Source organism: Archocentrus centrarchus, chromosome 1, assembly GCF_007364275.1.
Source record: "Archocentrus centrarchus isolate MPI-CPG fArcCen1 chromosome 1, fArcCen1, whole genome shotgun sequence".
NCBI classification, from domain to species: Eukaryota; Metazoa; Chordata; class Actinopteri; order Cichliformes; family Cichlidae; genus Archocentrus; species Archocentrus centrarchus.
The window spans coordinates 17,663,246-17,675,310 of NC_044346.1; the positions used below are offsets into that span (position 1 = coordinate 17,663,246).

Below are 12,065 nucleotides of genomic sequence, written 5' to 3' on the forward strand. Positions count from 1 at the left end.
AATCTAATTTCGGTTTAGAACAGCTGCCTGATCCTATTCTGAACTATCATTTTCTTTTTATGTTGGATAAAAAAAATATTCATGCAACTGTTGTAAGTTGCAGCTCTACAAAATGTGCTACAAGGTTGTCTTGTTTGGGAAAAGAGTAAATTTGGCTGTACTGGCCTGATCCTTCACGTAATTAAGAGTACAGCTAATTTGAGCGTTTGTGCGTATAAATGAGTAGGCAGGCTTTTTCATACAGGAAATACTGGAGATTTTGTAATTTATTAAATAGATGCAGATAGCATGCAAGACAAAAAAAACTGCTTAGAGTAAGCAATGCTAGATTTGTAATGTCAAATATTACCATTAAAGCTAAAGCATTTAGAAAATGAGCACCATTCAACGTATAGTATATATATAAAATATAATAGTATATATAGTAGTATAGTATAGTATAGTATATAACAGTATATATAATAGAAGTCTGGTGAACCTATTTATAGCTTACTAGTTCTATATGATTGGGGCCCCTTCGGTCTAATTTGGAGAAAAAAAAATCTTTTGCATGCAAGGAGTCGTCTGGAAATAATTTCTCATTGCTGATAGGTTGCTTGGCTACACCATCCCCACTTGCGCATGGATTGGCTTAGTGCTCTTCCCCCCACTCTGGTTTCTCATTGGCTTTTGGTAATGATAGTTCCCTGCCATCATTTGCCCATGCTGTTTTCAATAAATATTGTATGTTGTCTTTGGCTTTGGTGCTGAGCATGTGAATCGGCGGGCTGAGCGGAGGAAGGTATCCTGGAGGAGCACACCAGATGATGGAATTTCTCCCAGAGACCACAACTGCGCGTCCACAACTGTCTCCCTCCGAAATTAGATAAGAGAGAAGCGCCAGGAGGTTACAGCCGGGAAGATGTTCTGCGCCAAGCTGAAAGAGCTGAAGATATCCGGAGAGTGTCCGTTCTCCGCCAGCGCCAAAAATAATGAGCTCGGAGACTTTGAGGAGCGCTCAACTGACACGGCAGATTTATTGCCTATTTCTAAGGACGTGCATGGAAAAACAGGTGAGGGTCTACCTCGAAAGAAGACAAGCAGAACCAAAGTTAACCTGCATACACTTGGGGATAGCATCCGAAAATTGGCGTGTCCAGAGGTGAGTTATAAATGCATTTATTATTCATCTCATGCGTCTATTGCAGTGTGTAATGTTTTACTTAGATTTGTGAAAAATCTATCACTGGATTTGTCGCATCTTTTTTTTTTTTTTTTTTTTTTTTTTTTTGCTTTAACGCACAGACACAATGCCTGTGTATCCACTTCAGACAATTAAATAGATAAACCTGCTTTCTATGAACATTAAAGCCTCTGTAATTCAGGTTTAAGCCTTGCCAGACGCTGACCTTTAACTTTGTGATACAGTTTCAAAGGCTGCACGCTGCCCTCCAACGAATGACGACACTATCAGATCACGGCAGGGACTCTGAAAGGTAACTTCTGTTTTTAATTTCAGCTGCCAAACAAACACATCAATAAAAACGCTACTCATCCAAGACACTCAGCCGCAGTTACCGCTGCTACTGTAAATTATAGGTCTATCCCACGGCTTCCACCGCAGCATGTATTCCTCATATTAAAAATAATGAGGGTAAGATGCGTGATTCCTTACAAAATACCTTCTGGCACTCTCACTACTAGACAGATATAAGGAGCTGTTATAGAGACTCTGGCTGCTATGGATACCTGGAGAAAAAGAGAAAACAGTTGCAAATGAAGGACACATTAGACTGCTATAGAAAATGTTACATGCACAGTGACACTAATGCATACTTTTCTCAACAGGGTCACAGTCTGTTGTGGAGCTAAAAACGATTAGTGCATTAACCAATTAGTTGAAAATAAAATTTTGGTGATGTTTTCAGTCATTTTTCAAGCATGCGTGCCAGTTGTTACCTTGCTGCAGCCTCTTGAATGTAAGATTTTGCAGCCTTTTTGGCCACACATGATATAAATGGATATGTAGAAATATAATTATGGAAACCATTTCTCTGGGTCTGTAGAGTAATGTCACCTTCAGCTCTACGAAGTTATAGCAGACATTTTCCATTTTGTCTCCAATGTTACAGACAGATGAGGAGGTATTTGGCAGGTAAATCAATAGTTTAAATGATCCTAAATGATCTGATAATTCCAGCCCAAGTCTGATGTAGCTCAGTGACTATCCACAGAAAGTGTGTTTGCGTATGTGTGTGTGTGTGTGTGTCTGACTTTGATATTTGTTGACTTTCCAGTCTAGCAGTTTCCTGTACACACTATCAGAGTTGCAGCAATGAACCAGAGCATTTAGTAGAGATGATGAACGTTCACTCAGTCAAAACAGGTAAAGACAAATCTGAAATTCACTGGGCAAAATATATAAATGGTTTTTAAAGCACTGGTTGTGAATCAAATTCCTATTCTCTTCACATATCTGACAGGAATCCCAATGGAAGCTTTAAAAATTGCTCTCGGTGAGGCGATCTTTAATATGTGTTATGAGGAGGACAGACACATTTTGACGGTGGTGGGGGGAGCGCTTCACGACTTCCTCAACAGCTTCAATGTCTTGTTGAAACAGAGCAGCATGCTGCCCGACCCGGATAGAGAAGATTGTGTAAACGAACCTTCAGTGCTCTGCTTAGACAAGGATCCGGGTCTGCTTACTGTCTATTTCTTCAACCCTTGCACGACCACTGAGCTCTTTTTCCCTGGAGTCATTAAAGCTGCAGCCCGCCTGCTCTACAGCACCACTGTGGATGTGCTGATGGACCCCCAACATGGCAGAGACAGCATCTTGCAGTCTAGCCCGCAATCCAGTCTCCTGTACACGGTTGTTGTTAAAGATACTAAAAATCTGAGTCCCAGTCCGCTGCGGGCTGCCTCAGCTGGGACCCTTCCTACCTCTCTGTTCTCCACTATCTTCCCTTTCCATCTGATACTTGATCAGGATCTGGTTCTGGTGCAAGTAGGACATGGGCTCAGGAAGAGACTGATCAGGAAGGATGGACTGAGACGGTCTAGTACCTTCCAAGACCACTTCTCTATTGTGTCTCCCCAGATCAAATGTACCTTTCAGGGTATCCTTACCATGCTAAATGCACAGTTTATCATTCGGATTAAGCATGGAGTCTCCGCCACAGATAACACAGGAAAGGTATGTTAATACATCTGTGAGATTGCTTGAAAAATGACATCAGTGACTAGAGAGGCTGAAAGGGTTTTTCCCATCATCATCTTTATATTTCAGGGGCTTTGATAAGAGAGGAAAGAGTGGGCTGTTTATAAGCATTGCAGCTTATTAATGGTGTACTTGAGTACAGTTGGCCTGAGGTAGATATCAACATTTTACCCCCAGTGGAGATCAGAAGCAAATGTCAAATCATTTTATCCATCAAAGGCACCGCCATGCTCATGCTATTTTTGTAAGGGTGCACAGTCGTTTGTGGCAATGACAGGTATTGGCGAGTAAGTGTGACATGATATAATGACACTCACTCAAAGATGCTTCTACTTAATATTTGGCACTTGTCTTCCAGTGGTGGATTTGCTGAGTCCAGTTAAAACAGGTAGAAATCAGTGAGTGGGTGAGCCAGCAAGTGTCACAACCTCTTCCATCTTGGGTCAATGATGTGTTACTTGTCCACTGCATGACTCAAATACCAGTAGAGATGACACATTAACGTAACATGAGTTATCTGACACATTTCAAAAGGCCCCCTCCTATACCTCTACATGTACAGCTCCGCAAATCACCATTGATTAACAAAGAATAAGCTGTCATTTAGACGAAAAGAGTTTTTTATTTTCAGACACAATGAAATGAACGGAAAAATTGTTGAAAAGATGATGTTAGATTGTTTTTTCTAAAGATAAACAAACAAAAACCCACACAAGTAATACTAATAGCACATTTTTAACTCTTGAAATCTTGATAGTAAGGCATGTTGACAAATTGACCCCATTGCATTCCCTACATAAATAAACCTTTCATCTTTAAAGTTGTGGCTGATTGCAGCCGTCATTTTATTTCACTGTAATATTTACAGCTCTTGAGAAAATTAATGGATGTATGCATTTGAAAAACAGAGCTTCTGTGGATAAAAACAACAAAGTATACATATCTTTTTCCTCATTTTGGCGGTAGGAAATCTGTACATAAAGAAAAAAATGGTATCCAGCAGTATGGATGCACAAAATTTTTGAGGCTACAAGAGCTGAAAGGATCTCATAGCCTTAATAATAATTTCTTGAAAAAATTGATTCTCATCCTTCTTTTTCTTCCTTTCAGCACATGGACCTTAAAGGTCAGATGATTTACGTTTCAGAGTCAAACGCCATCTTGTTCTTGGGCTCACCATGCGTGGACAAGCTGGAGGAGCTGACAGGGCGCGGCCTCTATCTGTCAGACATCCCTATTCACAATGCTCTCCGTGACGTAGTCCTGGTTGGCGAACAGACCAAAGCTCAGGACGGTTTGAAGAAGCGGTTGGGGAAGGCCAAGGCAGCCTTGGAGCATGCACATCAAGCTCTGGAGGAGGAAAAAAAGAAGACAGTGGATCTCCTTTTTTCGATCTTCCCTGGCACTGTGGCACAGCAGCTGTGGCAGGGAGAAACGGTCCAAGCCAAGAAGTTTGACCAAGTTACAATGCTCTTCTCTGACATTGTGGGCTTCACAGCTGTTTGCTCACTCTGTACACCAATGCAAGTGATCACCATGCTCAATGAGCTGTACACCAGGTTTGACCACCAATGTGGAGAGCTTGATGTGTATAAGGTAGGTTAATGTAAGGGTCTACTGCCGAGCTGAGCAGATTTTGCAGTGAACATTTTAACATGTCTTTATGTCCGGATTAAGAATTAACTCCAAATAAGTAGCTACACTGTAACTAAATTGTAGAAAAAAACATTTTGGTGTCAGTGTTGGATCATTGTCAAACATTTATATTTGTTATGGAAAAGTGAGTGACATGGTACAACATTAAGCAACATTTTTAGGATTTTTTTTTTCTATGTAAAAAGGGATTTCTTTTTTATGAACAGTCATGATGAAATTTGTGATTTTATTTAGAATTTTTTCAGTTTATTAGATTTTATATAAGGTGATATTTCTAGGTAATCTAAGTGTGTAAGTTTGCACTGGATAATACTCAGTCTCTCTCTTAACTGAACTGAACTGAACCACCCGCTTCAAATATTATCAGTCCATTAAATGCACTGAACTCAACTCAACTCAACTCAACTTAACTTATTTATATCTTTTATAAGACGCCTAAAATACAATACTAGTCGAAGGTTTGAGTGTGTCCAAACTTTTGACTGGTACTGTATAACTGAACCAACACATCTAAAATCCTCTTCATATCATTACATCCTTTAAACTCCCAGTGAAATTACTGTCGACATAACCTCAGTGACCTCAGTCACTATACAACCGTGCCTATAGCTTACTAAAAGCACCTAAATCAGCCACTGAATGAATAATTACGATGTAAGTGTGCACTGAACTAATATACACATACTATACACACAAGACTCTAAAACAAAGAACTGCCCTTGTAGCTCATTTGGTAGAATAAGTGCCTGCTGAAGCTCTTACTGCAACGTCCCAGGTAACCAAAATAAATATTAAAAAAGATTTATGTACATTCACCTCCAAAAGTATTGGAACAGTGAGGCCAGTCCCTTTATTTTTGCTGTAGACTGAAAACATTTGGGTTTGACATCAAAAAATCAATGTGACACAAAAGATCGACATCTCAGCTTCTATTTCCAGGTATTTACATCTGGATCTGACACACAGTTCAGAAGATAGCACCTTTTGTCTGAAGCCAACAAGTTTTTCTTGTGAGCAAAAGTACTGGAACATGTGACTGACAGGTGTGTTTTGTTGCCCAAGTGTGTCCTGTTACACTGATTATTCAAATAATAAATAGCACTGAATGTCTACGTTCAGTTTCAGATTTGGGTTTTGCCTTTGCAGACTGCATTTATGCTATAGAGCATTTTACCTGCTAAAGAGGAGACTGAAGGGAGCAACCCCCCAAAAAAAACAACAACTGAAAGAGGCTGAAAGAGGCATCACAAAAGAAGAATGCTTTCACAACTTTTTGAACAAAGTAATACCATTTTGTGTACAAAGGATTGTAGCTCAACCAGCTACCCAAGTGTCTTACATAGGCTGCTAATCTGCAGGGAGGCTGGATAATGTAATCAAACTGTCGTGGAAGCATAACAGAGAGAGAAGCACGTTTGACAAATATCTCGTAAAACGCTAGGAAGTCAGAGGTTCCTTGAGGACCCTGTTTCCACTCCACATGTGTGAGCCTAAAAATAGTTTCACTTTGTTCCAACCACATAGCAGCTGAGTGTTCTCCAGTTCAGAGTAACACAGAAAAGAAGAAGAAGGAAAAAAGCTGGAATTTTTATTATGATCAATTACTACAGTATTACAGTTTTATTACTCCTCATTTTCTGCTACCTGATGAAGGCAGATTGTTACAGACACATTGATGAATGTCCACTTTACATTAATCATTCTATTTAAAGTTCAGTGTCTAATGTCAAAATATATATTTTAACAGTTAAATTTCATAGTTTCAGGTTACAAAAATTCAGACCATGTTTTGATATGGTCGCGCCAGCCACAGTGTCACTGACTCACTGACTGAACTTCAAGAATATCCACCCATCCATCCATCCATATGGATCGTGGGGGCGGCAGCCTAAACAGAGAAATCCAGACCTCCCTCTCCCCAGCCACCTCCTCCAGCTTATCTGGGGAAACACCAAGGTGTTCCCAGGCCAGCTGAGAGATATAATCTCTCCAGAAAGTCCAGGGTTTGGACATTCCTGGTAGGACATTCCCAGAACACCTCTCCCAGGAGGTGCACAGGAGGCATCCTAGTCAGATGCCCAAACCACCTCATCTGGCTCCTGTTGACTCTGAGCCCCTCTTGAATGGCTGCATTCTTCACCCTATCTCTAAGGGTGAGGCCAGCCACCCTTCAGAGGAAGCTCATTTGTATCTGTGATCTTGTTCTTTTAGTCGCTTCTGAAAGTTTGTGAACATAGATGAGGGCAGGAACTTAGATTGACCATTAAATCGACAGTTTCACTTTTATGCTCAACTCTCTCTTCACCAAGGCAGACCTGTGCAGCATCTGCATCACTGCTGCTGCAGCCCCAATCCATTTGTCAATCTCCCGCTACCCTCTTCCCTCACTCGTAAACAACACCCCAAAACACTTAAACTTCTCCACATGCGGTAGCAACTCGTCCCTGACCTGGGCAATCCACCCTTTTCTGGAGGTGTTAATTTTCATACTCACTGCTTTACATTTGGCTGTGAACCATTCCAGTGCGAGCTTGAGGCCACCACCTGATGAAGCCAACAGGACCACATAATCCACAAAAAGCAGAGATGAGATTCTGACCCCACCAAGGCAGAAGCCTTACACCACTTGGAAATTTTTTCCATAAAAGTTTTGAACAGAATCGATGACAAAGGGCAGTTCTGGCAGAGTCTGCCACACACCAGAATTTATTGCTGGCAATGTGGACCAATCTCTCGCTGCAGCTGTATACGGACTGAATGGCTCCCGTAGCACCACCCACAGGATACCACTTATATCGCTTTTTTATATCAGATAAATATATCTCACATGGGAAGGCTTACTAATCCAATAGAAATTAAAAAGAAGGTGGGACTGGGGGTAAAATAGTAGTACTTCTGGCATAAGTACTTCTCAGTACTTGAGTCAGACCACATACATCTTTGAAGTCAACCTTCATTGTTTATACTATAGTTGTATGCACACGCGCACGCACGCGCGCGCGCGCGCGCGCGCACACACACACACACACACACAAACACACACATACACACACATGCAGGTAGTTCGTGCCATAGTAGGTGACTCCTGGTCAACATTCGCGATAATAATGCACCGATGTTGTGGCTGATAGATCAAACATGATATGCATCTTTAGATGCAATATTGAAACTCTTGACTTTGAGTGGGAGACACAAGAAGCTCCTGAAACACTGTATGCTGTTTTATTTGTCTTTGTAAAAATTATTTTGACAATCTTCCACCATGTTCAGGTGGAGACCATTGGTGATGCATACTGTGTAGCTGGTGGCTTACACAGGGAGAGTGACACTCATGCTGTCCAAATTGCACTCATGGCTTTAAAGATGATGGAGCTTTCAGATGAAGTTATGACGCCAACTGGAGAACCAATACAGGTGAGGGGAAGCACTAATTACTGTGCAACTCTTTATTCAATCAGGTTATGTAACTACCAACAGAGTGTTTTTATTTGAAGAGTTTTCAGAACAAGAAAGAGTGAACTATGACTACATTGTTGCTGTTACAAAGTGATGTTGATTATAATTTGAATATAAACCAGATGATCATTTGCTGAAAGCATTTTTTCATTAAGTAATGCTTTAATGGCTTCATGCATTTTAAGCTGTTGTCACTTTTACTGGTGACTGTCCAGTTATTGTCCTTATCCCCATAGAACTTGGCATAATTAACCAACAATGACATTAACAGTCACTACTGTAACTGTATCAGTGAGTCAGACAAGTTTGTTTTTTCTTCAGCGTGTTTCTGTCAAATCAAGAAACAGAAATCTCAAACGAAAAGTATCAGATCTTTAATTATTTAGAATCTGAGTTTTTTTTTTATTGCACCACAGTAAGAGCTACATTGTTGCAACATCACAAATAAAGTAAGTAAACAAAACATTTACAATTAACACAGAGTACAAATCATAATGTTTCACTAATACATGACTCACAGTAATTTAATGCATCAATTAAGACTGTGTCTCTTGACTTCCTGTTGCTCTCCATTAACACGCAATGTGGAAATATTAATTCACACTAAATATATCATCTGTTAAGGAATGCCAATTCACATACTTTACAGAAGGAGTTTATATATCAAGTTAGCTTGATTTCTGTAATGGAAAAGTGTATTTATGCATTTAGCCTGTCTGTGCTACAAAGCATGAAGAAAATAGGTAACTCACATGTATTTCTAAATAGTGTGTAAATGTATTATTATTGAAATATTTTTAGATTTTTTGAGAACAGGTGCTGCTCTACTACAAACAATTGTAGTGCCTGAAAAATATTGTGAAAAGTATGAAATCTAGCTGATTTGTTTGCAAATTAAATCATGAAAAAAGTAACTGTGGATTATTAATCCTTAATAGATTAGGCCCACTAGCCTTGAACTAATACCCTAAATAGATAGTAGCTTGATCAAATGACATAATTTGTGTTTTAAATAAGTTAAACATCACTGAATTTATACCCTTTATAAGGTTTTACAAATTGTGCATTACAGGACAGTGTTTACTACGCAGCAAGTAAATAAATCCTATTTGAATATATTTGGCCCAACAGGTATTAGACTCAGCCAAACCAATCATGTAAAGTCATGTCATTAATTTCCACAAATGCCAGAAATGCTGTTCAGGATGTTTTTGCTTCAGTGGTTACAGGGAACTTTTTGCATGTCTCTAAAAATACCAAAAACATTATTTTGTGGTGACTGTGTTTGCTAGGAACTGAAAACTATAACACATACAATTGTAAGAAAATTTTGCTTTTCTTCAAATTTCGTCAGATATGTTGTACCATCAGAGAGGAATTTGATTTATCCCTGATTTTTTCTTGACTTTAATCTCAGAATTCTTACTTTTTCTTAATTTTGTCATAGTTTTGGGGAAACAAAAGGTCATAATTCTGAAATTAAAATCAGTATTTTGATATTAAAGTCAGAATTCTGAAAAAAAAAGGAAAAAAAAAAGAAAAAAGGGGCATGGAGACACCCCCCCCCCCCCCCCCCCCCCCCCCCCCAAAAAAACCCCCCCCAAAAAAAAAAACCAAAAAAACAATTTGGTATATTTGTTCAGGTGTTACTTCCCCACCTCGCATGATGACGAGCATAGCATCATGAAAACAAAGGCAGGAGTGTTGATCAGGTAAGTCCTCATGCACAAAACAGCACAAGCAGAAACTAAGTAAAACATTAAATTTTCTTTCTAGATGCGCATTGGCCTCCACACTGGCTCAGTACTCGCCGGTGTAGTTGGGGTTAAGATGCCACGCTACTGCCTTTTTGGGAACAATGTCACATTGGCCAACAAGTTTGAGTCATGCAGCCAACCTAGAAAAATCAACATCAGCCCAACAACCCACAGGTGAGGTAACTCTGCAAGGAACAAGCAATGTAGCCCATAGTAATTTGTCGCTACTGTCTCAAAACATATTATCTGACCAAAAAAACTCCAGAACAACTGTCAGCCACTCTGAATAATGTATGTTAAAGTGTTTTTTTGTCAAGGGTTTGCAAGTTATAAATGCCAAAGTCCACACCAAATGGAGCCATTATCTCCTATACACAATGTAATGTCTTGTTTATAGTCACATAAGCATTTCTGCTGTGACTTATCTGTATTACTAGGTAACATGTGATAATTCCCTCCTACAAACTAATTTGTTTATAGGAGGGACCCACAAACAAAGAAGGATCAGCCACTCTGGTGGCAGCTCTTAGAGCACCATGCTGCTACTTATATAATTATGACTGGTGAACACTGCTTCATTTTTGTGAGGCATGCTGAGCAATCAGCAGAGATAGTGGGTGAAAAATTGCTGCAGCAATCTGCACTAACACAACAATAAACATTAAAAGTAAACCTATTCCAGTGGAACCCCCAAAATAAAATTAGAAACCTCTCTTTCTGTGTAGTATAATTTGTTTCCACAAGTGGTTGTTGCAGATAACAAAAAGCCCAAAGTGCTCTTGACAGGAAACTTAACATTTAGAAGAGCACTGTGTTTCCTCTTGTGTCAAATAATTTGCCACATTGTTTTGAGATTCATGTTTTATCTGTGTGCTCTTTGTTCCAGATTGCTGAAGGATCGTCCAGAGTTTGCCTTTGTTCCCAGGAGCAGACAGGAGCTTCCGGCCAACTTTCCAGAAGACATCCCTGGAGTTTGTTACTTTTTGGAGGCGCCCATCAAAACCTCTAAACTGAATATGAAATAAAGTCATGCGGCAGATCCCCAAAACATTAGATATGGAGAAATACAAACCTATCTAGTGAACACAGTGCAACTACCTTGTATATCTTGGTTTTGGTTGAGTCGATATTGATGATAGTGTCTACAAGTCAAACTCTTGCAGTTGTTTAATTACAGAGATGTCAGTTTACTGTCAAACATGAGTGTTGTCTCTGTACAATGATCCATTTGTACAGTTGTTGTAGAAACACACTTCATCTTTCTTCCAGAATGAGTCATCTGTGCAAACTGATATGATATAAAAGTAGCTTTCATTTCTAGCTCCTGCCAGAGATACAGATATGTTGTGAAGAGAAGACTGTGAGACTGTTGTTCTAAGACTGTTTCTGTACACTAAGAGATAAAAGTAGTGTAAAATGTACAGTAAATGCAGCAACAAGCATACAAAATTCAGAAAACGAGTCATTTAAGTTTTTAATCTTGAATAACGTGACTGTGCTACAGAAATAGGTTTCTGATATGGTGATCTGTAAATGTCTGACTCGTGCATTCATAACTGCCCAGACTAGGTGCCTGCTAAAGCAACTAGTCCTGGAGTTACATATAAATAATAAAAAAAAAGAAAGACAGAAAAAACTATAGATTTTTTCATAACATAAAATTTGAAAATGCTAAAGGAAAAACTTGTTATTTCAAGATTTTGGATTAAACCTCTGAACAAACAAAGCAATGCAGAGCAGATTCAGGTGCCTTATGCAAGCTCCAGAGGCAGGATCACATGTTAGTTTCCAACAAATGGTTTTAGTTATTTTAATCTTTTTTAAATTATTATAATTAAAAAAGACCAATAATTTCTTTCAGTATCAGACAAAAAAAAAAAAAAACCCAAACAGATTGCATTGTTTTTGAGGTGTGTCGTGTGATATAATGCATTCATAAAATGTCCTAATATAAGTAATGTATGTGCATTTTTTAAAAAACCTTTTCCACCACA

At 39.1% G+C, this 12,065-nt stretch overlaps 1 protein-coding gene across 1 annotated transcript; it reads left to right on the forward strand.

Annotated features, from left to right (window-relative positions):
* The first annotated feature begins 766 nt into the window (after positions 1 to 766).
* On the forward strand, positions 767 to 11,552 carry LOC115780295 (guanylate cyclase soluble subunit alpha-1-like). The gene is made up of 8 exons (XM_030729418.1): positions 767 to 1,141; positions 1,408 to 1,475; positions 2,277 to 2,365; positions 2,463 to 3,178; positions 4,313 to 4,798; positions 8,129 to 8,272; positions 10,091 to 10,245; positions 10,958 to 11,552. Exons 1-8 carry the CDS (start codon positions 902 to 904, stop codon positions 11,094 to 11,096), a joined length of 2,037 nt encoding a protein of 678 aa, XP_030585278.1. The 5' UTR covers positions 767 to 901; the 3' UTR covers positions 11,097 to 11,552.
* The last annotated feature ends 513 nt before the right edge of the window (positions 11,553 to 12,065 follow it).

Coding starts and splice junctions, on each gene's coding strand:
- LOC115780295 (XM_030729418.1), top strand. CDS start 902: ATGTTCTGCGCCAAGCTGAAAGAGCTGAAGATATCCGGAGAGTGTCCG. Junction 1,142..1,407: donor GAAAATTGGCGTGTCCAGAG/GTGAGTTATAAA, acceptor TTTGTGATACAG/TTTCAAAGGCTGCACGCTGC. Junction 10,246..10,957: donor ATCAGCCCAACAACCCACAG/GTGAGGTAACTC, acceptor TCTTTGTTCCAG/ATTGCTGAAGGATCGTCCAG.